Source organism: Saxophila tyrrhenica (assembly GCF_035928015.1).
Source record: "Saxophila tyrrhenica strain CCFEE 5935 chromosome Unknown scaffold_11, whole genome shotgun sequence".
In the NCBI taxonomy this organism is placed as follows: domain Eukaryota; kingdom Fungi; phylum Ascomycota; class Dothideomycetes; order Mycosphaerellales; family Extremaceae; genus Saxophila; species Saxophila tyrrhenica.
Window position 1 is genome coordinate 675,840 of NW_027041743.1, and position 27,649 is coordinate 703,488.

A 27,649-nucleotide genomic window follows, 5' to 3' on the forward strand; every position below is an offset into this window, starting at 1 on the left:
CCTTCTATTGCTTTCAGTGCCACTCGACATAGACGAACGAAGTCATTGGTCCTTGGGAAGGCCAAAGTAACGAGCTATGACGATTGGAGAGAAGCACGAGACGAAACGTGCAGAAAAGGACACTGCCAAAGCAAACAAAAAGACGATCAAGCGTGGTCGAAAGCGTAAGAACGCAGAGCTGGACGGAGGTTCTTCAGAGCTCGCTTCCAAAATAATACGGGTCGCCGAATCATTAGAGCCGGAAGAGCGGTGGAGGTCTGCCTTCATCTGCATCTGCCCTTGTCGGAATCCATTCAGCCAAAGCCAGTCAAGCTACATCCCCCCCAAACCACTATTCCTCTACCTCCATGCTCGACCCCGGCGTCCCACCCTCAGTCTCCGTCTTCCCATCTTCTGCTGCTTCCGCCGCAATCTTCGACCACCCCTCCCCACCCGTAGCAAGCACAGCCCCATAGTCCAGCCCCCTCCCAAACCACCTCTCCTTCCTCGTACTGGCCCTCTGACTCCCCTCCAACGCACTTCTCGCCGCACGGGTAGTTCTTGCTTGCTTGCCTTGACGACCACTGCTCGTAACGCTGTCGAGACGTTCGCGTTGTTCGGCGAGCGCGAGGTCGAAGGAGACGACGGAGCGGACGTAGGGTGCGAGGTCGGTGGCGATGGGGTTTAGGGGGCCGTCGAAAGAGGAGGCTGTGAGGCCGGAGGCTGAGGAGTAGGAGTCGATTGGGGCTGAGATGGGGTCGAAGCAGGCGAAGGCGTGTCGGGAGAGGGGTGTTGGTGCTGGGGCTGGTGGGTTGGTTGTGGATGAGTGCATGCGGTCTGTGAGCGTGGTCGTAGAGTTCACGAGGCCAGCGCTGCGGAAGGCGTAAAGTGCTGATGTAGCGGACAGGTTTGGTCCAAGGCCGGTGTAGTGGGGTGCCTCATCGCTCTGTAAGAGCTGCATGCCTTCCGTATACTGCGAACGAGCTTTGTCGCGCATCGGCTTCTGTGTGTTGTCGTGAGAAGGTCTGTCAAGGTAGCCACAATATACGTCAATTGCACTCAACGAGTTCGCAAAGTTCGCATAGGCTTTGAGGTCTGGAAGCGAGTCGGGCTGCAATTTAGTCATTCCATGCCATCCCAATACTGTGGGCATGTCTACATTGGACTCGCGCAAGCTTGACAAGAGCCGATCTGGCTCGTCCATTTGCTCGGGTGAGGAAGACGCCGCAGAGACATCGAACGTGCCTTGACTCACGACCCGCAGCCTGCGCCCTTGCTCGTCTAGATCTGAACCCAGAGGATATCGCTGATAGATCCAGCTGAGCCCGCCTTTGGGATCACCAACACCAATCTGGCACCAGAAGTCCAGCTCAGCGATGCTCGCTCGGAGGTCTCGAAGCTTTGACGTGTAGAGAGATGCGACGGCCTCCCGTTTGACAAGGTGGCCTTCAGCTGCAGCCATGAGTAGCAGGTAATCGACTGCCAGATCCACCGGCGGCGGCTCGAAACGAAGTATAGCGTATAGTGACATCGCTTGCAAGGGCACCATCGCTTCATCATTGCAGGTCATGATGAAGGGCCGCTTCGATGTTACAATGAGTTTGAAGACGGTATGCCAGAAGTCCTTGTCGTCCTTGAAGAGGATGTCCACCTCCTCCAGCAGGATGAGTGACTGCTGCTGGTCCTTCGCTGGCTTCTTGATCGCCTTCTCAATCGCCTGCAATGCGACAGCTTTGGCTGCAGTAGGCGACTTCTTCTTTGGCTTCGCTTGCTTGGTGTTTGCCTGCGGTTTGAAGAAAGCGCTCATCTTCCCTTGCCGGCCACTAGCCAGGTCGCGCTGAAACGCTTCTTCGTTCCGACTGGGTTCTTCTGTGGATGAAGTCTCGCCAGGATCCGTGCCGTGGTGCTTTACGAGGTGGTTCTCAGTCATGTCGCCAACCTTCTCCAGCACGTCTTTGCCGCTTCGTCGCTCGCAAGGGCTTATCTCGAAGACTTTGAAACCCAGCTCCTTAGCAACAGCATATGCCGCGGCAGTCTTTCCACATCCGTGTGGGCCGCTCAAGAGCACTGCGTTGCTGAGCTTGACCCCGTCGGTGGCGACTTGGACGATGGACCTCGCGGACCTGATGTCGCCTAGAGCAGTTGCTGGAGCCTCCGGATCAGCAAGCTCATCCATATCATGTACCTCCTCATCACTGTCGACCAGGAAGTCATTGAGATCGTCTGCCCTGCGTTTGCGCTTCTTCTTCGGCTTGAGATCCTGCTTGGCTTTGGTCTTCGACTCAACATTCTGATTGCTCTCTACAGCAGACACAGTAAGTGATGTCAGCCACTTCCTGAGCACCGACATCTCTTGGCTTGGCTGAAGCACTTCTGCCGCCGTTGACGGCGCATACTTGTGCGACCAACTGAAGCTATCCCCACGACCCTCGTCGAAGGCAGTCAAAAATCGTGGGATCGCATCGAGCAGCTTACGAAGTGCCGGATGTGTGCTAGCCTGCGAGGATCTCGAGAGCTCGTCCTCGTCATACGCGGCAACCAGGGCATGGAGCTCTTCTTGCACTCGGCTTGCAAGGTCCTCGCCAGGTATGAGCAACCTTTTCGGGATCTTCAATGACCGATGAGGCTCGCGAAAGCCATCGCGTCTGAGCTCGCCTTCTGCCTCGGGCACAAGCTGTGAGGAGAAATGGGTCAGGAGTGAGGCGTCCGCTGGAATCGATCGTCTGATTGCTTTCCGTTTCCGCTTATGCGGTTGTGATTCGGTGAAGATTGCATTCAGGGAATTTTGCTCTCTCGAAGTCAGCCCTCTGACATGCGTTGACTCGCGATCTGGCCAGGATGGGTCTCGGGCACCCGAATGCTTCATCATTAGCCGGTCTTTCAGCAACGCAGAAGTCCAGACATCTTGAACTTGAGCGACAGGCTGTACGCGGTCCTTGCCTAGAGCCTGCCTTCTAAGCTTTCCTGGTGTGACTGCAGATGCCTTGCGCGGAGATTCCTGTCTCAGCGGAGCCTTGCTTTCGGGTTTCCCAGTGAAGAACGGATGCGTGGGTTTGGAAGGTTGCTGCTTCCGCGTACCACGCTTCTTCTTTGGAGTGCTCTTCACTTCCGTGAAATGTCGCTCAGTCCCAGCCATGATGCGGTCGATCCTTGCACCAATATCCCCACCCGTTGAATACGCCATCACAACAACCACATACTGCTCTGGCTTCGTTTCTTTTGACTTGCGAGGCCGCCCCCTCCTTCGAGGTTGCTCGGTGGGTTCTTCCCCGTCAGGCTTCTTAGACACTGGGGAGCTGAACTTGCCACTAGCATTCAGTCTTAGCATCTTTTTGGGAGGCGTTTTGAGAGACTCGTCCAGATCAACGGGGATTGTGCTCGGTAGAGGGGAGGAGGCCGGGATGATAACATGGGGCGAGGCATGCCTACGAGGCGTTGGAGTCCGTTTCTTCGGTGTTCGGGGGCCATCATTGTTGCTGATCTCGACAAACTCATCCTCACTCGTCCGGCGCCGCTTTTTCACATCATGATGTGCTTCTTCACCGTCCGTCAGGTTCCCACCCTCAGCCAATATCTCGCTCGACTTGGGATTCACGAGCTCCTGCAACGTCTTCTGCGTCTTGCCATTGGTTTCCTGTGAGGCCTTCGGTTTCCTCTTCTTTTTTGGCACAGGATCCGTCACCGTCGCCGGTGCTGGATCAGCCTGGTCATCACTGGCTTCGTCACCGAATCTTGTGCCATTCGCGGTCTGCTGGTGGGGTCGAGCGAAGAACGGGTGTAAACTCTTGTCTCCGTTCATGGCAGAAAGCACTGCCGAAGTTGCCATAGGTTATTTGCCCTCATCTCCGTCGCTGGTGTGCTTTTGCTGAGTGCACGTAGTGTTAGATGTATCTGGTCTACATGACGTGAGGTGAACGCGCTCGAAGACGCGTTTAGTAGATCACGGAGACAAGCTTCGGGTAACGCCGAAAGTCTAAAAGTCTAAAGTCTCGGCTAAAAAGTTCGAGGAAGCTGTGGAAGTCACGACACAGCCGAATTCACCTTGCTGCAGTACTCGACCAACACTCAATAATGGCCGACGCTGCGCTCGAGGCGCCTTACTCGATCGCAACGCTGCCACGGCCACTCGACACAAAGTGTGGGCGCACACGAAGTGCACCGGTCTACAGCATCCGGGAGTCAAAGAAGAGGAAGCGACAAGAGGTAGTTGTGGGCGTCGACGGAGAGAGCGTGAACATATACAACGTATGATACACGGCGACATGGATCTTAATACTATGACTGATCAACTAGGCAGATCCAAAGCCAACGCCTGGTGACATCTTACGCCTTGCCTCCACAGACCTATCTTTGCTGCTCACCATGCTCCTTCTACACACGAGGATCGACAACGTCACCTTCGCAGAGGACTACGTATTTGATCATCAAGGACAATCCACACGATCCCAAGCGGCGTTTAATCTGCTTCACCGAGGATGTAAGACGCAAAGGCGATTCGACCCCGAAAGTTGCAGCGCCGCAGAGGAGAGAGTGTTCTCTGGACGATGGCGATGTCCTGAATCTCGAAATGGTTCCGGCTGCAGCAGGGCGTCCGAGCTATATCGCTGCGAGCTACAACTCGGGGAAGACGTTGCTCGTGTCACACAGTATGCAAAGCATCGAGAAAATACAACGGCCCGACTCAGACGACCTTGAAGATTACACAATCGAGCATGCAGCGTTTCTCGATGTGGGAAGTGCGAAGAAGGGCGTCTTAAAGAGCAGAGAAGATGTTCTAGCAGTACTCGACCAGGACACCACCCATTGCATGCTACTGAGCCATGTGGCACGCATTGGCGACAAGAGATACTTCCAGCTTTTCGGCGTGAAGACGCCAGATCAGGCGTCCCTCCAGACATTCAAGACCACAATCAGCATGATCCTGGACGTTAAGCTCCCGGAGCTGAAGACTGGGGCCAAAAGTCCTGCGTGGTATTCACTCCACGCTGCATCCGGCACACTCTACCAGCTCGTGCTTGGCAAGCTCCATGTCGTCGATCTCTCTGGAACGATTCCGAAGCCTGCTGCGAGCTTCGGGGGTGGAGCGGACCAGGTGACTGGTTTTGCTCGATTGTCTTCGACATTGACCATGGCAGCCTCCAAGAGTGGTGTGGCGCTGTACGAAACACGCTATGGATCGGTATATGGCTCCTTATCTTTCACGACATCCGCCAGTGGCCTGAAAAGCAAGCGATCAGATGGTGATGATGACGAAGAGAGTGCGGCCTCTATCGATGAGGTATGTTCTTTGTCGGATGTGGGACCACTTGTCGGCCTTCAAGCACGCAGTCTCGTGGTGATACAGCTTAGCGAGAGCCTAAAAGAAAACAAGGCTGCTCGACTCAAGGGCACCCGACTCGCAGATGTCGTCACCAAGGCCGGGTCACATAGTGTTGAGCGGACAGGCAAGCCGCGGAAGTGGAAGGAATGGACAACTGTCGTCGACCGGCTCGTCGATGCAGACGACATCGAAGGCCTCGAGCGACTGGTTGCAAACGACCAAAACACCGGCCATCAAGGACAACTCCAGGCCGCCGTCCAGCGTGGTCCCTCAGGCAAACCTTCAGCCGCCGAAAGAAAAGCATACGAGGATCGCTGGCCGCTTCCCATCACGTATGAGCCAGCTCAGCTTGATCGCAGCCGAGCCCTCTACATCTTGAGCAAGGTCTTCAGCTCCAGCGAGTCTGGTGTTCAAGTACGGGTGCTGTCACAGAAGCTGCTGGAATGGCTTGCTCTCGCTGGTTTCCTCTCCGCTGCAAGTGTACGACGAGCATGGTCTGAGTTTGGAGGGGGCCACTCATCTATCACGATCAGCCCAGGCTCAATTCTTGCTGCGCTTCAGCCTTTCGACGAAGACTTCCAGCTTCTGGCCGACCTGCTGTCGCTTCCCGTGCATTGGGAGATCGAAGAGGTCGTTGAAGCTCTACGCTCGGCTATCCAATCTTTCGAAGAGCCAATAGACGGTGAAGCTGAGCCGCTTGCACTACCACCCATACCACAACAGCCGAATGGCGATGTGGCCATGGCGAATGGCGACATGCCGAACGGCGAGACAGACTCCCACATCAAGCTCGAGTCCGAAGCCGCGGAACATGAACTCGACCACGCTCTAGCCACCCTCTCTAACGGCCTGGATGTCAAGAGCGTCGCTCTCCGTGTAATCTTCTCTCGCCTCACCGCGTTTGACCCAGACAATATTACCGCAAGATTACGCACCATGATGTCGCACCGAGAGCTGATCTTCTTCATTCACCTTCTCCGAATAGAGCTCGCAGATGGTGGGTGGACTTCACGCTATATCGGTACGGGGTCAACCGATGAGGAAGAAGAGGAGCAGGAGGGCCTGGTCAACGCAAAGAAAGGCGCCAAAGAACGCGGGCCAGCCAATGAAGCTCTACGAACCATCGCCGACCTTCTCAACTGCGCTGTCGACGCCATTGGCACCAGCGGCTGGCTCGTCGGACTCAGCAGTACCACTGGCGGTGCACAGGACCTCCTCGCCAGTCTACGGGCAGAAGTGAGCGCCGGGCTCGAAGGATGCTACGAGGCTAACACTCTCGGCATGACTTTGGGCGAGATCCAGCGGTTCGCAATGCAAGCCAAGAGGGAGGAACTGCCTGGTTTTGGGAAAGGACATCTTTCGACATCGAGGCTCGGGCGCGAGGAAGGCGATGCGCTGTTGCCTATGGGTAGCAGAGCGGCTCCTGCTTTCGTGGATGGCAAGAAGAGGAAGCGTGCGAAGGATAAGGGTAAGGCTGCGCAGTTTCGGGAGAAGAGCAACCGCGTGGGCAAGTACTCGTTTGAGAGGATTAGGATATGAGAGTAGCAAGACACCTTCAATCCAGTCTCTTGTAAACACTCAAAATGTGCTTTGTTCTTCGTATCAACAAGCGTAATAAACCCAGAGCTCGGGATCACGCCTCCACGTCGGAAGCCGAAGCCGTCCAACCTCACCTCCACACCTCCGCATCGAAACCTTCGACCTGCACCCATCGTGACGCAAGGCTCGACGATCTGACGAGGGGCAGGCGGAGAAGATGCAGGAACGGAACGACATCGGTCGTGACAATGTCACCTCACTCCATCGCAATGACATGTCGGTGTAACAATACAAGGTGATGCTTATAATGCTTCGCCTGCTCGGCCGTTGCTTCCACCTCTGATCCATCATTAGTAAGTCAACTCAACAGTCTCTGGCTGTCTCTTTCCTTCAAGGGCTCCAGCTGTGATGGCACCCCTCTCATCTATCTTTCCTTTCCTCCTCGCCTACACAGCAGCAGCGCAAACCGACTACTCTCAATACGTCAACCCCTTCATCGGCTCCGAAGGCCCGTTCGAAGGTCTCGCCTTCGGCGGCGGCGACATCTTCGTTGGCGGCGCTGTGCCCTTTGGAGTAGCCAAAGTCGGCATCGATACCTACGAGAAGAATGTCTCCTTCTCCACCATCAATGGCGGCTACACGCCGAAAGGTCTCGTTACTGCCGTCTCGATGATGCATGAGAGCGGTACCGGGGGAAGTGCTAAGTATGGTATCATCGGCCAAATGCCATTGGCGACGCTCGATGGGGTGAATGTGCTCGACAACCGTACGTACTGGCAAAAGCGAGTCGGAGACGATGTAGCAGAGGTCGGCTACTTCTCAACCAAACTGGAGAGTGGTGTCGGCATCGAGCTCTCTGGCGCGAGGCATAGCGGGATCATGCAGTATTCTTTCCCGGCTTTCAGCGAAAAGCATGTGCTGGTGGATTTATCTCACTACCTGCCTGCCGAGGGCGGTGGTGGGGATAGCCAGTTCTTTGCTGGAGGCGAGATCAAGTTGATGGCTGATGGCAAGACGTATACGGGACAAGGGAGCTATGGGGGAGGGTTTAGTGAGAGTGCGCCGATGACCACGTATTTTTGTGGGGAGTTTGAGGAGGCGCCGGATCAGGCGAGGACTTTTAGGGGGAGGAATACTGATCCTATGGTGAGCAATACCAGTCAAATGTGTGCTGACTGTGGCTGATGGATTCCTAGGGTCTGTACAGGTACCACAACGCTCAAGGCCCAGTTCCACACCCGACCTATGGCAATGTCAGTGAGTCTTCCGGCCCACTCAACGACCGTGTCGGAGCTCTGTTCACATGGTCCAACTCTGGCAACGCAACCATCCGCTCTCGAGTCGGCATTTCCATGATCTCGGCAGAGAAAGCTTGCCAGTACAGGAACGATGAGATCTCGTCTTGGAACCTCAACGATACGGTGAATGCTGCTGTCAAGGAGTGGAACTCAGACGTCTTCTCGAAGATTCGGGTGCCGACCGATGACTCGCAGAATAGAACCAACCTGGTGTTGCTGTATTCGAGTCTTTATTTCATGCATCTGATGCCGTCGGATAGGACGGGTGAGAACCCGCTGTGGGAAAGTACTGACTCATGGGACGACTTCTATACGTACTGGGACACCTTCCGATGTACAGTCTCGCTGTACCATCTCATCCAGCCAAGGTACTATGCCAGCATGCTTCGAGCCACCATTGACATCTGGAAGTATGAGGGTTTCATGCCAGATGGACGAAGTGGGCAGTATAACGGGATTGTTCAAGGAGGTCTGTTCTATCTTCGCCCATGCGATCACGGTATACTGATGCTGCGCAGGAAGCAATGCGGACAATGCACTCGCCGATGCCTATGTCAAAGGACTAGAGGGCGTCAACTGGACAGAAGCCTACCAAGCGATGCTCACAGATGCCGAAGTTACCCCTTACAACACCTACAGCTTTGTCGACCCAACGAACGGTATCAAAGAAGGCCGTGGAGCACTGTACGACTGGATCCCACTTGGCTACATCTCTTCTGATCGCAGTACCAGACCGTTGTCGAGATCCGTCGAGTATGCTCTCAACGACTTCTCCTTGTACCAGCTTGCCAAAGATCTAGCACCGAACGATACTTCTAAGTATCTGAGACGTTCGGCGCAGTGGCAGAACACTTGGGACCACAATCTTAAGCATAAGGGCTTCAAAGGCTTCCTCACGCCGAAGCTCGCAAACGGCAAGTTCAATACTACTGACTATAACCCTGCGCTGTGTGGTGGGTGTGAGTGGATGGATATTAGCTATGAAGCTACGCCATTTGGTAAGTCCAAAGTAGCAAGCCTAAATGGCCGGTAAGACACTGATACATTGCTAGAATACTCCTTCACCATCCCACACGACATGCAGACCCTCATCCAATTCATGGGCGGCGAGGACGAGTTCGAACGTCGACTGGACTACATCTTCCAGCCAGGAACGAGTGAGCAAGATCTGGGCGCGAACGGCGCCGCTATCACTACTATCATGAACATTGGGTAGGAACCGACCCATCAGCCATTGCTGAACTATCTCATTGATCGTTTTCCAGCAACGAGCCTGACTTTGCGACGCCGTACGAGTACCACTACGTCAACAAACAATACAAGAGCGTCAATCAGACACGAGCGCTTGCCAATGAGTTGTAAGTTCTCTTCCCCGTCATCTACAGCCCTCACCTACTGACCAAACAACAGCTTCAAGAACGCCAACTACGGCGTCCCAGGCAACAGCGACGCCGGCGCCCTCAACAGTTGGCTCATCTGGCAAATGCTCGGGCTCTACCCGGTACCAAATCAATGAGCAAAGCCCTACCATGTCTGAGACAATTGCTAACCCCTTTGCCCTTCTGTTTGCAGGTAGTCACACAACCCGTCTATCTGATCAACTCGCCCTGGTTCAGCGACATCAACATGACGGTCAACGGCAACAGCACTTTACGCATCATGGCGAACAATCTGGATAACGCGAACAGCTATTACGTGCAGTCCGTCAAAGTGAACGGGCAGGATTGGGATAGAAATTGGCTTGAGCATAGTGATGTCATGGTCAATGGCGGGACGATCGAGTTCGAGCTGGGAGATGAGACGAAGAGGTGGGAGGATGGCGATGTACCGCCTAGTCCTGGACATCATGTGCTGTCAAGGAGCGACTAACGGTGTATATACGTATATCTACTATGGAACAAGATACCGATCTCCACGCCTCCACTACAACTCGTCCTTTCCGCCACCCCACCAATCCAAAGCTCCCTCCGACTTACACCCCTCCCGCCCCCACGGGCTCCTGCTGCTGAACCTCAAGCAAATTTCCATCCGGGTCCTCAATCAGCACAAACGTACTGAACCCAATCATCCCCACCCCCTTGATCGCCTCCCTAGCCTTCTGCACGCTCGAATGCAGCTCATCAAACCCAAAAGCCCTCGCGCCCAGTGAATCCCACTGCACCTCCTCACCAGCAGGTTTAACAATTTTGACCCCGTGCTTCTTGAACCTGCGCTCCGCGGCCTTGATATCCGGTACGATGAGTCCGAGGTGACCGAACGTATTCGGCACCCTTGTGCTCGGCTCGAATCGCGGCGCGTCCGGGTCGTCGGTGGAGCTGTGGTGGACGAGTTCGAGCAGGCCTTCGATATTGTTCTTCTCCGCGTACAGTTGCTCGCCGGTTTGGTATCCAGTGCCGTTTTTGCCGCCGTGGGAGAAGCCTAGGTAGACGACGGTGTAGTCGGGACTGGCGATGTAGGAGAAGATCTCGCGGAGGCCGAGGACGTCGCGGTAGAAGGCTGTCATGGCCGTGAGGTTGTTGGCGATGAGGGAGAAGTGGTTGAGGGTGTAGCCAAGGTTTGCTGGAGGAGCAGGAGGGTCCTCGCCCAAGGTGAAGGGAGAGGAAGTGGCATTGGCGGCTGCTTGACGGGCGGCGAGGTGACCGGGACAGGCCGATGCGAAGGTGAGGGATGAGGAAAGGGTGAAGAGGATGGCTAGGAGGGGCAACATGGTGGGTGCGTGGGTTGGCTGTGTCGACCTGGTGAACGGCCGACTGGTCTTTGGGCTGAAGCAAATGATGGAGTGTGAAGTTCCTGTTCGCCAGCATCCCCAAAGCCTTCAAATACTTTTCGCTCCATCGTGGCACGCGCTCGCATAGCCTCCTCTCGGTGGACCCCACCAGCAACGACGACGGCTGCTCTTGGCATATTTCCGCACGTTGAGTCACGAACCTAGTGAAACAATCGCAGTCATCGTTCTAATCCTTCAGCTCGCTTCAGCCATACCATATCGACTGAGCACAGCCCTTACCGTGGCCAATCGCTGGGCGATTCTCGAGGTCGGTACTTGGATCCGAGACCGAGGCCGACTGTGAGTATATCTTCTTCATTTCAGCTGAATCATACCAGAACAGTAGCGTGCTCTTGGTAGCTGACTACGACAGGAGAGACTGTCAGACAAGTCCGTGCAAAGGTGAACGTTTGTCCGAAGTGAAGTAGGCGGGACTTGCTGAGTAGTGTGGATTCAGCAAAGCTTGGCCGGCGTTGCGTCGATGAATTCCTCGAGTTAACACGCCGAAGGATCTCATGCAGAGGTGTAACCCGTGAGTCAAAGAAAGCTTGAGAGGGCCCCGTAGCGAGGAGAGGGTACCCCGTACAAAGGGAGGACATCCGGGGAATGCCCAGGTGCAACGGAGGGCGGGGGCCTGATGAGAGACCCGCTATGGAGATCGATTAGCGACGAGAAGGATCCAATAGTATCTTTGGTAGGGAATTGCGAATCGATGCTCCCCAAGGGAGACTGAGTCGTTGTTCCTACCGGATCCCGAAGCGAGCCTCAGCACAAGGGGAATAACCAGACTGCCAAGAGTCCAGGGCAAGAACGTGTGAAGCCTTGCAGTCACCAGTCCAGGGAAGCCCGGCTGTTCAAGAAAGTGTAGCGTAGTCTATACAACATGTAAGAGTCCTCTTACCGTATCATACACAGCCCTGATACACTCACATACCTCCCTTCAGACCCCCCATTCCGACCCATCCACAGCAACGCCATCGCCATGCCCAGCAAGCAAAAGTAGAGATCCCTTCCCTTCCCCTCTCACACTCATCTCCTCCCCAACCCCCAACGCCCAATCCGATCCTGAATCTCCGCCCAAGGAATCTCCTTCAACCGCACCCCCTCCTCCTCTCCCTGCTGCAGCACAACCGTCGGCGCCCCACTCCCTTGTCCAGCATTCTTCACCTCACCACCAAAAACCATCCCCGCCACGCGGCGCAGATCCTGCACCGTCACGGCTTCGATCGATTCAACCATCTCCTTGACCGGGATCCTGCGGCCATGGACCTGTACTTGTCGACCCAGATCTTCGAGCTCCACCATGCGGGATTCGAGGTTCATAAGTAAAGAAGAGCGGAGCTGATTCTTCGCGCGCTGGACTTCGCCGTTCGTGAGGCGGCCGAGACCCGTTTCAGAGGAGAGGAGGCCGAGTTGCTGCGCCATCACATCCAGCATGCGCACGACGCTCTGCGTGCTGCAAGCGGCGGAGATGCCGAAGAGGCCGGAGTCGGTGTAGGCGTGGTTAAAGGCCATACAGTTCTCCACCCAGCCGAATTGGTTCAGCACGTTGGTGTATAAGCGGGAGTACATGCCCTTTCCTGGGCCGCCGGCGGAGAAACTGCCGCCGCCGCCGAGGAGGGTTTGGAGGGTGGCGAGGGCGTAGATGTCCGGGTGGGAGATGGGGAGGGATTCGAAGGCGAGGTGGATGTGGCTAACGCGGGGGAGGGTGGGGTTTGGAGGGATTGGTAAGGGAGGAAGGGTGAGGAAGCCGCCGGTGTACTGTGAGGGCGTGTCGTAGGCCGGGGTCTGCGAGAGCGGGTGCGGTATTATTTGCGAAGGGTCGAGTGGAGAGACTGTAGCGGACTGCGAGGCGGAGGTGGATAGGTTCTTCAGGAAGGGAATCTTGGACATGAGCCGGCTGTCCTTTTGTGATGTAGGGAGTTGTGATGTCGGGTAGGGTGGGTTGATCGAGTGCGAAGGGTCGTTTGCTTCCAGCGTCGGCGTCGTCCGTTGTTGTTGCGAGTCCGTAGCCTCTGTCGTGATGTTCCTCATGTCCCCAAACCACTTCTCCGTCAACTTCACAGCCTCCGCATGCTCCACGCCCGCAAAAGCCACCACAATCCTCTCCGGCTTAAAAAAAGCCTTCCTATACGCCTCCACAGTCCTACGATCAATACTCCCCAACCTCTCCTTCGGACACAGTAAAGGATTGCCCAGCGTATTATCCTTATAAGCCGCCATATGCACCAACTCCGGCAGAATCAACTCCGGCTTGCCCCAAATCTCCCCAATCTCATACTCCGCCGTCTCAAGCTGCCTCTGCACTTCCTCCTCCGTAATCTGCGGCGACCAGATCGTTTCCGCCAGCAGAGCCACCGTCTCCGGCACCGCGGCGTTGAAGGTCGCGGACTGGTACATGAGGCTTTCCCGTGAAGAAGCGCATTGGATGTTCCCGCCTAGCGACTCGATCGTCTCGAGCATCTGGTCTGCGCTGCGTTCGGAGGTGGATTTGAAGGCGAGTCGGTCGATGATGTGCGAGACGCCTCGTAATGCGTCTGTTTCGTAGCGTGAGCCGGCATCGATGTAGACGCCTATACCAGAGAAGTGGCCAGGTAGTGCTTCGGTTGCGACGCGGACGCCGTTGGAGAGGGTGGTTATCTGGTCGAGTTCCGCTGGGTCGCGGGTGTGCGGTGGTGTTGAGGTGGTCGTCGCATACTGCCGTAATCGCACAGGTCTTCGAGGTAATGATCTGGGTAGCTGGCGCGGTAGGGAGGAGAGTGCTCGACTCATCGTGGGATGTGTTGTGGTAAGGACAGATGAAAGTGAACATGTGCTTCACTTCTCAGAAAGTCGTCGGAAGTCGGGAAAGTCGCGGAGATCAGCCCGATTAGGAAGTCAGAAAAGAAGGAGCACGTGATAATTTCAATTGTCCATTTGATTCGGCTATGTCGATAGCTAGTATACAGACCAACGGTCTTCAACCTGCACATCTTCAACTTGCCGTTCTATAGCTCTTATGCAGTCCACTCAAAGTAGGTAGATCGCCGTAAAGCCGCCTGAGGACTGGTGAAGCTGTTCCAGTCCAATTCTCCCATGTCCATGCAAGAAGCGCGCCTGCAATCATCGCTGTTGACCGCTGACACACACGCTAAACGCTTCTCGCTCCCAGTATGCCTTGCAATAATCATGCTCAATCCCATGCCATTCCCATCCCATATGCCTCCCACGACAGCATCCCTTGGGTATCTCACTCAAGACGCCTGGCTAGAAAACTGCGTGCAACGTCATGAGACATCCACACAATGCACAAACGCGCATGCACATAAACACCCCCTCTTTTTTCTTTTTCGCTTTGTACTCCCACACACGCACACACATTTCCTGCTCGTTCATCGCGACTTCCTCGTTTGAAGAGCTCGACACACACCTCTAAGGATCCCCAGGCGGGTTCCCACCAGGCCTCCACTCGCCAATGTCAATCGTCTGTTCCGAACCGATAGTTACGGCCATCGCGAGAGGCATTCTAGTCCTCGGCGTGCCGGGATCATACGGGTCCCAAAAGTCGTTTGGCGTGGCATCTCTCTGCGCCTGAGTCCTCACCCCGGCATCCACACCGCGGTATCCTTCATACGGAACCCACCCCGGGTAGGAAGAGAGCATGAGGGTGCGCGAAGGTCCTCGTGGTGGGTCACCCGGCAGCACAGTGCGGAAGGGCCACTCTTCCGCGGGAATCGGGGTGGTCTGGGTCATTAAGTCCCGGATTGGCGGAGTCGGAGGAGTGCTGGGCTCATTCGGCGGAGTAGTATTGGCGCGATCTCCATTAGAGTCTACATATGTGAAGTTGTCGTTGTCCTGGTAGCTGAAAGTGGGAGGGACAGACATAGGCGTCAACTCATCGTACTCGGAGTGTGGGCGTGGGAACGAGCGGACCGGGCGCCTGTAAGTCTCGAATCGGTTGTTCGGGTTTGGAGAGTGGTACGGGTCGTGGTTTGGAGTCGTAGTGTACATCGGAAGCTGAAGGTCACCGGTAGCCGTTCGAGTCTCACGCCTCATTAATTCCAGATGTGACTGAGGGGCACCATCCGTGCGCTGCTCACGGTCTAAGGTCCTTTGAACGGCGCCATTACTCGAGCCATTGGTGTGGTTGACGTGGTCGGCTTCGGGGTCGCCTTCTGTAGGATGCTCATCCTCCAGCGCGCTGCGATTGTCTTCGTCGCCATTGTCGTGGTCTTCCACAGCATCGTCCTCGACCCTGTCCTGATTCGCCGCCTCCTCGCTTTCTTCCCCTCCTTCCCCTCCTTCTCCACCTTGGCCACCCTCTCCATCTTCATCCCCTCCGGCTTCACCGCCCTCTTCGTCTTCTTCTGCGTGCTCAGGAAGTGCCAGCAGGTCTCGCCACTCGGTAGGCGTAATAGGCAAGTCATCCTCCGGCGGATCAGGGTCTGCCTGAAGATCCGCCACGGCTCTGCAGTTCGGGCACGTGAAGTGCGGGTAGTTGGGACCGAACAAGAGACTTCCGATACATTTGAAATGCCAGACATGCGTGCATGGCGCCACGAACAGAGCCTGACAAGGCGCAATGGCACAGAGGCAGATGGTGCACTCTTCGCTCACGGAAAGGTCGGACGCACGTGAGCTGGCATCCCTGGGCTTCGTTGACGCGAGAAGCTTCTTGTGGGCTGTCTTGTTGTAATCGTTCAGGCGAGTCTGCCATCCGCGATTGCAGTTGATCCGGATCTTGACGCAGCGGAAGATGACTTCTTCTCCTCCCTTGAAATCAATGCCTAGCTGGATGATGTCTCCATCGTTGACCCTGTATGGCCTGCTCTCGGTGCATGCGGGGCTGAGGCGGTTGTGGTTGAGGAAGGTGCCCGAGCTCGACTTGACGTCCTTGACCCACCACTGACCATCGGTGCACCAGAACTCGCAGTGACGCCTGCTGACCACCTTGCTCTTGAAGCCCACCGGGGTGACTGAAGTGGCATCCGCGGCGGTAGGAATGTCGCGCTCGCTGTACCTGCCGACCTTGACGATGCTGTTCTGAGACTTGAGCGTGCGTGACTGAGCTGCGAACTGCAACGCGGGGCGACTGCTGCGAGCATCGACGTATGGAGAGAAGCGGATCATTGGCATGGTCCCTTTAGGAAGTACTGTCGCAGTGCTGCTGCTCAATGTTGTCACTGTTGCGGAGCTGTCGGCTGGGTTGTTGGAGGTGCCAGATGCTGCATCCATCATTCCTGGCCTAGCCGGGACAGATTGAGAGAGAGCATCAGTGAAGACAGGCGCCGGGGTCGGACCAGCAGAGGCGCTTGCCGTGCGGGTGCGTGCCATCATGCTTCGCTCTGGCGAGGCTACCTCGGTTGACGACGTCGGGTGTGCTGTGTCGCGGCTTAGTCCACTCCTACCTTGCACTGTGGGAAGCCAACCGTCCGTACCACGCTGTCCTGCTGACTCATTCGCTTCCGAGTCGGACTGCTCTGGCAGCGGCGGCGCGTTCTCGCTCGGGTTGGTATTGCTTGGCGTGGAAGTCGAGCGAGTGAGGTTCTGCTGGGAGCGGGACGTCGTGTTGTGCAGGTGGGCGGTGGTATAGTTGCGGAGGTATGACAGGCCTCGCAGGCGGCTTGGTCTGTTGGGTGATGTCGGCGTCGAGCCGTTGCTTGAGGTTGTCGGCTGGCTGCTAGGTGGGAGCGAGGCCGTGGCCGGCACGGAGCCAAGCATCCTACTGGATGCCGAGTCAGTATGTCACACACTCAGACACAGACGATAGCAGCGGCGACGGCGACAATGACAATGGTTGTTGTGGCAGCCCGAGTGACCCTACTCGCGGTTGTTGTCTCAGTGAAGTGAGTGAAGTGGAGGCTGGATGTCAACCTAGTCGATCGCCGAAGTGGGGCCGTGCTCGGAAATGCCAAGATTCGGAGGGCACTAGCGAGGCGAAAATGCAGGCGCAACATCGACTTCATCGAACTACTTCCAGCACATCGATCACAACACAACCGTCAAGGTGAGAACACCAAAGAAGACAGCAAGGCTATACAGAATCGCTGACGGGGTATACAAAGATGGTCGCAGCAAAGAAGCACGTCCCGATCGTGAAGAAGCACACCACGCGCTTCAACCGCCATCAGTCCGACCGCTTCAAATGCGTCGACCCCAGCTGGAGGAAGCCTAAGGGCATCGACAACAGGGTTAGGAGGCGATTCAAGGGTCAGGCGGCTATGCCAAAGGTGCGTTGGCCGTATACAATATTGCAGGATGAGGAGGCGGATGTGCAGGATAAGGGAGGTGGAGAGGCTACGAAGGACCTGTTTGCTGATACTGCGGCAATTCACAGATCGGATACGGCAACAACAGGAAGACCCGCCACATGATGCCTTCCGGCCACAAGGCGTTCCTCGTTAACAACACCCGCGACCTCGACCTTCTCCTCATGCACAACAAGACCTACGCCGCAGAGTGAGTTTCAGCGAACTGTCAGCCGCCAAATGGGTGCTAACAGAGTTCCAGGATCGCACACGCCGTCTCGTCGAGGAAGCGGATAGAGATTGTTGCGCGCGCCAAGCAGCTCGGTGTGAAGGTGACGAACGGCAAGGCGAAGATTGCGACTGAGTCTTGAGCGGGTCAACGAAGATGGGGATGGACAAGCGCGATGGAATTGAGTGAATGCAATGAAGCATTCATGCATTTTCACAGCTAGCAATAAGAAGCTGGCATCTTGAAACTCCACCAACGCCACGCTCAAAGTAGCAGTCGTCTCATCATGTCACAAGACACTCAAGCATCCACAAGAAGCTCAATCAGTCCTCGTCCATGTCCTCCACACCCTCCCCGTCCACAGCTCCCTCATCCACAACCCTAACCTCCCCGTTCTCCTTGCTCCACCAAGCAACAACCCTCACCCGAAACTCCGCCACCGCGACCCCAAACACCTTCAACAGCGCCGTCTGATGACTATCCAACGCCTTCCCCTCCTCACAAACCACAAACTCCTGATCCAACACCACCCTCCCCTTCTCCAACCGCGTCGGCATCCCCCACTTCCTCAGCGTCTGCTCCAACGAATGCGGCGACGGCACATCCTCCTCCTGCGGCACCTCTCCTCCCGTGCTATAAACCACCCCCGCCGGCACAGTAAAACTCCTCGGAGCCACAATCCCCGCCCTCGCAAAATCCACCTCCACAAACTCCTCCAAATACCGCATCGTCTCCTCCACGCTCCTCTCCGTACACAACACCCCCACATTCCCCTGCAAATACCTCGCCAGCCCGCTCAACCCCGGCTCTGCCTCCTCTTCCGGCGTGAGACCGAGCGCTTTCGCCATGACCTTCGTCTTGCCGAAGAACAATCGTCCGTCGGAAGCGAAGTTTTGCCGGATTTCTTTGAGATAGGTGTTGCGCATATTGCTAACGGAGAAGAGGAAGAGGGACGGGTAGGCGGCGATGGCGGCGCGGAGGGAGGCGTATTGGGAGGCAGACTTTTGGCGCGAGGGGACTTTGGCGATGCGGGAGGTGTGGACGAGGCGGGAGCGCTTGGATCGGGGCATGGTTGCGATTGTGTTCTTGGTTGTTGGTGGATGGCTCGTTTATTGGGAGAGGGGTTGTTGTTGTAGGAGTTGTGCTGTGTCTGGTTGTCGACTTGCTCGAAAGGAAATTTTGGAGTAAGCTTTTTTGGGTGACAGCTTAGCGTGCATGGGTTAAAGCCGAGTATGTCCGATGTGCCTTCGAAAGCACAACATCATGGCCACTTTTCAGTACTACGGTAGAGAGAAAGCTGAAGGGGCCTTGAAAGACTTGGGCAGGTTCAAGTGGACGTAGCAATGCTCGTTGTACATTTTACACCACCTTAACCTTCACCAAATCATTCACAGCCATATACCGACTCACCCCAATCCACCCCCACCGAAACCACCTCATCTGACTCCGATGCCCCGTCGTCATCGCCCTCTGCGCCCTCCTCACATCCCCAAACCCACTCACCGCCAGCACCGGCGTCGGGAAATCCCCCCTCTCCTTCCTCTTCCACAAACACGTAATCACCGTCATCGCCGAGTCCACCACACTCGAGTACTTCCGCACCACATTCGTCGTCGTAAGCGTGTACAGCTTGACCGGACACTCCCACCCCGTATGTCTTTGCATCAGTTGGCTGAGAAAAGCCTTCGCGCCGTGCAGTAGAGAGACGTGATTCGGATGGCCGGATACGCCTCCCTCGTCGAACGTGATGATTGTGTCGACCAACGCTTTAGGCGCTTGCTTCACGCTCCCCTTCGCAGCATCAGGCGCAAAGTACCGCGTGAGAACGCTGCCGACTTGCTTCGCGTCCCACGTCTGCGTCATCGAGTCAGGGAACCGCTCATCCTCCAGCACAACCACGTGCTCCGGATGCGTGACCCCGAGCATCAGGGCGCTCTTCTTAAGCTCATCTTTGCGAACATGGCCGAGTCCGTCCGCATCACCAGAGCTCAGGCATAGAATGTATATTTGGTTTTGCAAAGAGGACTCCGAGAGGCGACGAAGTGTCGGGGCGAAGAACATGGCTTCGTCGTCTGGGTGGGCGATGAGGAGCAGGATCCGCCGGCCTTGGAGGGTCGGGAAGGTGAGGGTCATGTAGTGGGTGAAGATCCAGAGGACGAGGATGGCGAGGGGGAGTTGGGAGAGGAGGGTGTAGTTGAGTTCCATTGCTGCCTCTTGATGTCTTTGTTATAGGATCAATGGGTTGTAAACGCGATCATGGCCAATCTTGAAGTTTTACATCCATTCTTGACGGGTCCAAATTGAAGCAATGGCCGTGCCGGTGTGACCAAGTCTTTGTCGTTCACGGCTACTGCATTTTGGCTGGTGTTGACTTTATGTCGAAGAGAAGTCGCACGGGCCGAAGGAGAGTGAAGTTCGGGAAGGCGGCGTCGGGAGAATTGTTCGATACATCGATACATACATGAACGAATGGCCGGACTTCTCCAACATTAGAGCAGCTAGCAAGATGTATTGAAATGCGAGATCAAAGGCGCTTGTCGGACAAACAGAATCTAGAAGTTCTGGGAACGTGACCTGGTTCTCCGAGACATACATATGGGCCAGAATCCGTCGGTGGGTAAACAGTAGACGGTCTGCGGAGCAGAATTGCATGGATTTTACTTCAATCGTTCAACTTCGCATTCTACCGCTACCCAAACCTCGTATCTATCGTCTGGCCACTGCGCATCTCCACAGCCTCCAACAACAAATCCTTCCCTGTCTCCGCACCCGATGCTTTCCCTTGCGCCACTACAGCCATTGTAGTGCTTACCTCGCCATGCGGTTTTGACGGAAACGCTTCCACACCGAGCAAAAAGTGGTTCTAGCAATTTGCAGCTTTGGCGCCGGGACAGAGCAAGCGTCTCTGGTTTCGGGTTGAACAGAAAAGGCAACGATAGTGCTTGATGCTGTCTCGGAGAGCCTCTTCCCCTGGTACTTCGACGTGCCTGCATTGAAGCCTTTAACTCTCTGACTGTTTCGGGCCTGTAGTCGTCGTTCATATGCTATGCGGCCCTAGCGGTTGTCACATGGGAGACAGCAGTTCGCCACGAGGCGCAGAATAGCGTCTCTGGCCACGGTGATTTCATAGTCGATCACATCGGGCGAGACACCCAGCATCGTTTCGCAACAAGGTCCCGACGACACAGAATTGTTCAAACGAGCTTCGCCGCCCGATCAGCGGCGATCTCGCACATCGCCTTCTTCACATTAGTCTCCAATTTCCACAAAGAAGCAGCTCACTCACCCTAATAGCGGCGCTCTGCTCAGTCTTAATATCACTCCCTTCGATCCTCCTCGCCATATCCGCCATAATCACATCCCTCCCTCTCCCCTGCACGAAAACCACATATCGCAACCCAGGAAACGCCTTCTCATACTCCTCATTCAGCTTCCGCAACTGCTCGGCCTCCTCCCCGCCACCCTGCAACTGCGCCTGCTCAGCCTGGCTTTGCTCACTTTCGACTTTCTTCGCTCCTAGTCGTGGGTGCGATCCGAGAATGCTTCGAAGCCAGTCTGTGTCTGATGTTGAAGCAGACTCCGAGAGGTCGGTAAGCTGAGCACCGACGGCGGAGATGAGGTCGTTATAAGATTGGAATGTCTCCTCGTGCAGGAGTGGGACCGAGAGGGTGTGTAGTTGGGTGCTTGGTTCGAAGAGCTGGTCTAGGATGGCTGCGCGGTCTGAGGTTGGGAGCGATGGTACGTCTCCAATGGGAGGTAGTCTGTTGATTGTGGACATGATTCTTGTGGTTCCCTTCGGGGTATTTCTCTTCAACATGCGGTTCCAGCGGGATTAGAATTGAGTAGGTACCTAGAGGGGGAGAAGCTAAAGAGATGGACGTCGTTGATATGTGAGCTCCCATTGGTGTGAATGAGATCGGAGCTTTCTCCGGATGTAGCGTTCGTCAGGTTCCAGCTGGACGACTACCAGCTTGACCTCTTCCGTTCTCTCAATTTACCAACAAAGTCGAAACACCAAGGGCATCTGGAACGAATTTGCCGCTTTTGTCAAACCTCACCACCACCATCATGGAAGGGACGTCTTATCAGACCTTGAGTACAAGACTTTGAGCACGGTATGGCGACAGGAAGCCCAGTATAGGGCATTTGGACCTCAACCAAATCCAAGACGCATTTTGGACTTTTTATTGCGCCATGGATAACGCGCTGCAAGCAGAGCTCCAACGGCTCGGAGACCTCGAACTGGCAGTATTGGTAAGCCTCATTGCTCGGGAACACTGCATCTTCTCGACGGACGGTTCGAGGCATGACCTTCGAGATGAATTGAGCGTCATCTGCAGTGTCGTATTCGGGCTCCAGCTGGCCGTCATCGGATGCAGTCCATCTACTACTGTCGATGAGTTCAGCGAAGGCATTCTGGTGGAGCCCTCTCTGGACAATGAAAGTCCCGTTGAGCGAAGGCGCAGCTACCGTTTGCCTTCCTTTTCTGCAGACTTGTCGTCAACGAGGACTGCCCAGTTTGGTAGCAACACGCTCGACACGCGCCGTATCGCAGACGTCATCATCGCTGTGGACCTGGACACCGCCAGCGAGAATGTACAAGTACAAGCGCTCGAGCTCATCCGCACCAAGCGCGTCTTTACTCGCACGGCCATGCATACAGCTTCGAAGGACTTCATGGTCCTCTCTATAACTTCAGCTCCCGGCACAAGACTTTCGAAGCATCTGAACGACTTGTTCTGCATGTCTCACTTCCACCCCTCCAGCGATGGACTTCAGTACTTCAACAATGATGCCACAGCAGAGGACATGCCTTCCATCACACCGGACTCGATCGACGCTCTGCGCACTCTCACTTCCGAAGTCTATCTGAGCCCTGAGCTTGCGGCCTACCTCCATAATGTTGTCGTCTTCATGCGCAGCAGCCGCTACATCTCAGGAGGCGTCACGGCTACAGCGACAAGACAGCTGCGCGCCATCTCGAAATTGTTGGCTCCGCTCCACGGGCTGGACTACGTACCTCCCTCGCTGGTCACGCTCGCAGCGCACAAAATATATCCACACCGGCTCAGGCTTGCAACAGCGCAGACGGAGAGGAGCTTGCAGTGGGGCAGTGATCCTGAGGCTGTTAAGCGGCTTCTTGAAGGTGTCACTGTGGAGGATGCTATCGAGGATGTGTTGGCCAGCGTGGAGACGCCTTTGTGAGACGTTCAAATGCAGAAAACTGTGCTTTGTAGCAACCGCCAGCTGTTGTCTTTGGGCGCCTCCTGCAAGATATTGGTCTTTGCCTGCAGCGACATTCACATGCTGCTTGATCTGCACCCCGTTTATCCGGAAAGCCCGTCCCACGACTTGCTGTGGGCAAGTGCGCTCGGCTAGCGTGAAACTCCACCTCGATTCAAGATCAAGACCACAGACAATGTTTGGCAACAGCCATTGCAACACCTACACCACGCTCGTCATATGCAAAATGGTGAGGGGATATCAAGCATAGTGGTGATCAACGAATGACTGCCACGCGTCTTCCGAGGAGGACGACTGCCAAGTGAAGGTCCTTTGAAGCTTATCTAGCAGACTTGTTGAAGAATCGAGACCTCCGCCACCTATAACACTGCAGACAACTAGTCAGATGCCGTTGGCGTCAAATGGTAAAATGGCGCGTCCTCGACACCACATGAGGTCACCGACTTTCCCGCTGTACAATTCAACCAGGAAGAAGCCTCGCAGATGGCCTCTCGTGCTACGGTTCATCAAAGGTAAGAACTGTCTATACTTCACTCAAACAACAACGGCTGACAGACATCCCAGGTGCAATCCATGTCGATGTAGCAATTCCAGTGGCGTTACACATAGCTTTCACCGCATTGGTATGCTACGTGGACGAACGCCGTGATGGCCATCTCTACTTGCCCAGCACAACAATACCATCCCTCTCAATAGTGGTGGGCTTGATGCTCGTGTTCCGGAACCAGACGTCCTACGATCGCTTCTGGCAGGGAAATCAGTACTTGACAACGATCGTCACTTGCATACGCAACCTGACCAGAGGTTTCCTGGCATGCTCGTACGCTGGCAAAGCACCGCCGAGCGACCCGGAGCGAGCAGATACAGAACGTACCGTAAGGATCCTCCTGGCTCTGATATACGCTGCAAAGAACCATTTGCGCGCTGAATGGGGATCTACGCTGCCCTTGCTCTTACCTCGGACGGAAGTGGAGCGGAGGCGCCGCGAAAGCCACAGCATGTCGAGACATGAGTACACAGAACTCTTGCCAGCAGGAACTCGTGGTTTTGAGGAGCAAGGTCTCGGCCTGTTACTCCAGCTCAGCATCTCGGTGGAGGGCTACATCAAGCGTGGCCACGACAGAGGCTGGTTCAACGCCCCGCAGAGCTCGCAGATGAACAATCAGCTGAACTCCCTGGTGTCTGCTTATGGAAGCATGGAGACGATTCACCTGACGCCACTGCCTGTCGCTCTACTCATCCACATGAAGCAGGTACTAGCGCTGTTTGGCGGCGTCCTGCCCTTTGCCCTGGTGGGAGAGATGGGATGGTGGACGATCCTGCTTGTCGGCTTCGTCATGTTCACACTCTACGGCATCGAAGCCATCGGCGCCCAGCTGGAAGATCCGTTCGGCTACGACAAGAACGACATCAAAGTCGATGCGATAGTCGAAGACTTGCGGGTGGAAGTAAGCGTGATGCTAGAAGAATGGCGTCGCAACGGGCCCATGTTCGAAAGACCGGGACCAGGACTATAGAGTCTTCAAAAAAAACTTTGCATACCACACCAAACTACCTCTTCAACGTCTTCTGCTTCTCCGCACTCTCCACCACCTTCTTCCGCACAAACAGCCCTTTCCGCTGCCTCACAGCATCCACGTACCGCTTCGCCACATTCTCCTTGTCCGCCTTCTCCCCCAAATCCTCAATCTCCTCCTCCGTCCGCGGCACCCAGAACGGGTCTTCATCCAGCGCCTCGAAACCTTCAAACACCAACTGCGGCGCCGCGAAACCGGAAGTACGCTGTCGTATCTCGTCCGAGAACCCGAAACTTTCCGCCACGGGCAATAAAGCCAGGATCGTGAAGTTCGTCGACGGCTCGAGCAGTGTTTCGTCTACGATCCTGCCCCGTCGGCGTGTGATGACGGAGTATACCCGTCCCAGCACTTCGGCGGAGGCTTGGATCTCGCAGCTGTACATCGCCAGCAAGATTCTAGGACTCCAATCAAGGAAGCCGGCGCGGATGGCGTCGCGGGTCGTGCGGAGGATTTCGCCAGTGAGGCGGCCGGTGTTTTGCGCGGCTTCGGAGTCTGAGGAGGTGTTGAGGGAGAGGGATTCTAGGAAGACGGCTATGCCTTGGGTGGGTTCGTTGCACAGGGGGCCTTGGTGGGTGGCGAGTTGGAAGGCGTGGGTGGTTGTGTCGGCCAGGGTGTTGGTTTGTTTGTCTGCTGCTCCATTGGAGGTTTGGGAGGCGTCATCGTGGAGGCTGGAGGATGTTCGTTAGCATGGTCGGTGGGTATGGGGTTATGACACTTACAAGCGATTGCAGATGGCATCGTGAGTAGCGTCAATCAAAATGTTGGGCCCGACTCGTCGAGGTCCGAATGAGCAGATCTTATCCACCACATCCTTCCACACCTCTCTCTCACCCTTCTCTTCAGCGAAAGCTTCTGTTAGACGTTTCCTGAACTCTTCCATTGACAGCACCTGACCTGCTTCCTCCATTGAGTCACCAGCTTCAACATCGTGCTCCTCAATGTCCTCGGGCTGGTCTGCGTTAGTCTCCTCTCCATCGACATCGTCTCCCTTCGGGACCGAGCGCTCCTCTTCTTGCGCCTTCCTTTCAGAGTACAGCCTCTTGACTGCCCCAGTATGCTTCACCAAGAACTCCGTTACAGTTGCCGGCAGAGGCCTCACCCTCAGACGGATTGTGACAAGCTTGCTCGCGGTCGTCATCTCGACCCTGCCTCTGCCCAGCTCAGGATTCTTGGGAGCCTCCATCTCCTCTGCCCGCACAATACCTTCCCGATACGGCACGATAGCCTCACCAGCTTGGACGTCGCACTTTGCGAACCGTTCTCGGAGGTCTTTCAGACATCGTTCCAGGTGTAGTTCACCAGCAGTAAGTATGACGTGCTCACCGCTCTCCAGCTGCTCGTAAGTGACCGCTGGATCTGCTTGCTCGAGTAAACGGAGGCCGCGGATCATCTTATCCAAGTCGCCAGGATATGCTGGCTCGAGCGCTACACGCACGATAGGTGCATTGGTCGAGATAGCTGTAGTGGAAGAGAGGTTGGGAGCGCCGTCGAGTTGCGAGCAGATGGTTCCGGACTTGAGAATGGCGCCTTCGAGGCCAGCAATGCCGACCACGTTGCCTGCTGGTACGGAATTGAGGGTTTCCAGACTGCGACCCATGAGGAGGTAGAGTGCTGTAATCGTGACCTTCTTCGGCTGTGGATGGGCGTCAGGCCTTGCGGGCGTGAACTTCGGTGGGAGGACGTAGACTTCGTCTCCTACAGTCAGTGTGCCGGATAGCAGCCTTGCAAAGCCGATCAAGTGCTCGGGATCCTCGTCCTGCATTTCTGTGCCATTCGTCGTTTCGACCTCCTCGTCTTCGCCGATTGCAGCGCTGCTGAGCGCATCAGTGACAGAAGCAACATCCGCCTCACCGTTCGCTTGAGCCTGCGCTCTTGCTATCTCAGCTCTCTTCTTCCTGCCTAACTCTCGAGCCTCCTCAGCACTGAGCATACCGCCCTTTCGCTTGTTTCCAGGCAGCTCGCTCTCCGGTATCGAGACCATCTTGCTCACGTACGCCACCACCGGCTCGCCGATTGTTTGCTTCGAATGAACTATTGCGTCATTGATCTTTCCGTCGATCTGATCAGCGCCAGGTGACTGCTCCAGTAATGCGGGCATTCTGGACTCCTGCGCGGCTGAAGGCGATGGTAGACCCTCGACAACAGACACCAGCAATGCAGTAGAAAGCGGCAACCAGGCGCCAAACACAGCACTCAGCAAAGCCTTCGGATCTCGTGACCGCATGATGTGAGCTGGGATGTTGATGTTGAGGCTTTTTGTAATCTTTTCCAGCAGACCATGGTCGCCCTTGTTGTTCGGTCCACCCGTGGTAGCCTCATAAACTGCCCAGACGTTCTCCAGTACCAGCTGTACAAACATTGGCTTCAGATTCCGTCCTTTGAGATGCTTTGAGCTGAGAACTCGCTTCGTCTTCGGATCCAGATAGAAGTCACCCCAGAGCACTTTCTCCAGAATATGCCGCTTAATACCAAGTTTCTTCTCGTACAACCCAGCAAATTGCCGGGGCGTAAAAGCCCACCCGTCTATCGCAGAGCTGAAAATAACGTTATTTCGCTCCGGCTCGAAGTAGATGTCTTCATCGTCCTTTTCTTCGTACTCGGCTGGCGTACTGCTCATCACCACGCCTTCCTCGTCTTGCGCAATACTCGTCTTCCTCCCCTTCGCTCCCTCACCCTGTCCATCCTGGTCCTTAGTCTTGTTCACCCTCTCCTCAATTCTCTCCCGCCACCTGAGATCATCCTCCATCCGCTCACCCAACGCAAAACTGCCCATCACCGCATTCACCTGTTCAAGCAACTTACTTAGATGCGTGTAAGCCTCAGCCGGACTCAGCTTCAACTCCGTAATCAACCTATCCATCTTGTTAATCACCAACAGCGGCCGCAACTTCTCCGTCCACGTCTGCCGCAACACAGTCACAGTCTGCGAGCACACGCCCTCCACCGCATCGACCAGCACGACCGCGCCATCGCATAGACGAGAAGCGGTGGAGACTTCAGAGCTGAAATCGATATGGCCTGGTGAATCGATCAGGTTGATCAAGTACTCTTTCTGCTCTGGCTGGGCTTCCGGGGCTGAACGCCGTAAGAGGGAGAAATAGAGGGAGATGGCGGAGGATTCCATGGTGATGCCGCGGAGCTGTTCGTCTGCGCGAGAGTCCAGGTAGCGGATCTTGCCAGCGAGTTTGGGGGAGATGATGCCGTTGGTGGCGATGAGGGCGTCGGTTAGGGAGGTCTTGCCATGGTCCTATGTCATTCTTTAACAGGGTGCTTGGGGACAGTCTGGAGTCGTTTCTTTGGCTTACGACATGTGCTAAGATACATATCTATCTTTTCATATTAGTCCTTTGCCATCCATGGTTTGATGCTCCAATCCCTACATTTCTGATACCCTCGCCCTGCTGCTGGAGCTTGACCAGCTTCTCCGGGCCTACGACAGGCATCTTTGCTGGTATGCCACACCAAGAAG

The 27,649-nt window shown here is 55.5% G+C and overlaps 13 protein-coding genes across 13 annotated transcripts; 5 read left to right on the forward strand and 8 right to left on the reverse strand.

Moving 5' to 3' along the window:
* Positions 1-331: 331 nt before the first annotated feature.
* LTR77_007328 (uncharacterized protein) lies at positions 332-3,778 on the reverse strand (the record flags this gene model as incomplete). Its single annotated transcript, XM_064804565.1, has 1 exon — positions 332-3,778. One exon carries the CDS (start codon positions 3,776-3,778, stop codon positions 332-334), a length of 3,447 nt encoding a protein of 1,148 aa, XP_064657335.1.
* A 272-nt stretch (positions 3,779-4,050) lies between these two features.
* LTR77_007329 (uncharacterized protein) lies at positions 4,051-6,838 on the forward strand (the record flags this gene model as incomplete). Its single annotated transcript, XM_064804566.1, has 3 exons — positions 4,051-4,224; positions 4,277-5,257; positions 5,324-6,838. 3 exons carry the CDS (start codon positions 4,051-4,053, stop codon positions 6,836-6,838), a joined length of 2,670 nt encoding a protein of 889 aa, XP_064657336.1.
* A 408-nt stretch (positions 6,839-7,246) lies between these two features.
* Positions 7,247-10,005, forward strand: LTR77_007330 (uncharacterized protein; the record flags this gene model as incomplete). Its single annotated transcript, XM_064804567.1, has 7 exons — positions 7,247-7,984; positions 8,035-8,605; positions 8,655-9,134; positions 9,189-9,348; positions 9,402-9,494; positions 9,547-9,637; positions 9,709-10,005. 7 exons carry the CDS (start codon positions 7,247-7,249, stop codon positions 10,003-10,005), a joined length of 2,430 nt encoding a protein of 809 aa, XP_064657337.1.
* Positions 10,006-10,108: 103 nt separating this feature from the next.
* LTR77_007331 (uncharacterized protein) lies at positions 10,109-10,843 on the reverse strand (the record flags this gene model as incomplete). Its single annotated transcript, XM_064804568.1, has 1 exon — positions 10,109-10,843. One exon carries the CDS (start codon positions 10,841-10,843, stop codon positions 10,109-10,111), a length of 735 nt encoding a protein of 244 aa, XP_064657338.1.
* A 1,089-nt stretch (positions 10,844-11,932) lies between these two features.
* MAS2 (Mitochondrial-processing peptidase subunit alpha) lies at positions 11,933-13,675 on the reverse strand (the record flags this gene model as incomplete). The annotated part of the gene is made up of 1 exon (XM_064804569.1): positions 11,933-13,675. The coding sequence occupies one exon, from the start codon at positions 13,673-13,675 to the stop codon at positions 11,933-11,935; it is 1,743 nt and encodes a 580-aa protein (XP_064657339.1).
* A 639-nt stretch (positions 13,676-14,314) lies between these two features.
* LTR77_007333 (uncharacterized protein) lies at positions 14,315-16,603 on the reverse strand (the record flags this gene model as incomplete). Its single annotated transcript, XM_064804570.1, has 1 exon — positions 14,315-16,603. The coding sequence occupies one exon, from the start codon at positions 16,601-16,603 to the stop codon at positions 14,315-14,317; it is 2,289 nt and encodes a 762-aa protein (XP_064657340.1).
* A 344-nt stretch (positions 16,604-16,947) lies between these two features.
* Positions 16,948-17,501, forward strand: RPL32 (60S ribosomal protein L32; the record flags this gene model as incomplete). Its single annotated transcript, XM_064804571.1, has 3 exons — positions 16,948-17,112; positions 17,220-17,341; positions 17,393-17,501. 3 exons carry the CDS (start codon positions 16,948-16,950, stop codon positions 17,499-17,501), a joined length of 396 nt encoding a protein of 131 aa, XP_064657341.1.
* A 181-nt stretch (positions 17,502-17,682) lies between these two features.
* MRT4 (mRNA turnover and ribosome assembly protein) lies at positions 17,683-18,429 on the reverse strand (the record flags this gene model as incomplete). Its single annotated transcript, XM_064804572.1, has 1 exon — positions 17,683-18,429. One exon carries the CDS (start codon positions 18,427-18,429, stop codon positions 17,683-17,685), a length of 747 nt encoding a protein of 248 aa, XP_064657342.1.
* Positions 18,430-18,718: 289 nt separating this feature from the next.
* GPI12 (N-acetylglucosaminyl-phosphatidylinositol de-N-acetylase) lies at positions 18,719-19,564 on the reverse strand (the record flags this gene model as incomplete). The annotated part of the gene is made up of 1 exon (XM_064804573.1): positions 18,719-19,564. The coding sequence occupies one exon, from the start codon at positions 19,562-19,564 to the stop codon at positions 18,719-18,721; it is 846 nt and encodes a 281-aa protein (XP_064657343.1).
* A 989-nt stretch (positions 19,565-20,553) lies between these two features.
* LTR77_007337 (uncharacterized protein) lies at positions 20,554-21,137 on the reverse strand (the record flags this gene model as incomplete). Its single annotated transcript, XM_064804574.1, has 2 exons — positions 20,554-20,598; positions 20,646-21,137. 2 exons carry the CDS (start codon positions 21,135-21,137, stop codon positions 20,554-20,556), a joined length of 537 nt encoding a protein of 178 aa, XP_064657344.1.
* Positions 21,138-21,553: 416 nt separating this feature from the next.
* On the forward strand, positions 21,554-22,564 carry LTR77_007338 (uncharacterized protein; the record flags this gene model as incomplete). Its single annotated transcript, XM_064804575.1, has 2 exons — positions 21,554-21,830; positions 21,852-22,564. 2 exons carry the CDS (start codon positions 21,554-21,556, stop codon positions 22,562-22,564), a joined length of 990 nt encoding a protein of 329 aa, XP_064657345.1.
* A 448-nt stretch (positions 22,565-23,012) lies between these two features.
* LTR77_007339 (uncharacterized protein) lies at positions 23,013-24,120 on the forward strand (the record flags this gene model as incomplete). Its single annotated transcript, XM_064804576.1, has 2 exons — positions 23,013-23,115; positions 23,168-24,120. The coding sequence occupies 2 exons, from the start codon at positions 23,013-23,015 to the stop codon at positions 24,118-24,120; spliced, it is 1,056 nt and encodes a 351-aa protein (XP_064657346.1).
* Positions 24,121-24,154: 34 nt separating this feature from the next.
* Positions 24,155-27,623, reverse strand: RIA1 (Cytoplasmic GTPase/eEF2-like protein (ribosomal biogenesis); the record flags this gene model as incomplete). Its single annotated transcript, XM_064804577.1, has 3 exons — positions 24,155-24,848; positions 24,900-27,427; positions 27,561-27,623. The coding sequence occupies 3 exons, from the start codon at positions 27,621-27,623 to the stop codon at positions 24,155-24,157; spliced, it is 3,285 nt and encodes a 1,094-aa protein (XP_064657347.1).
* Positions 27,624-27,649: the final 26 nt, after the last annotated feature.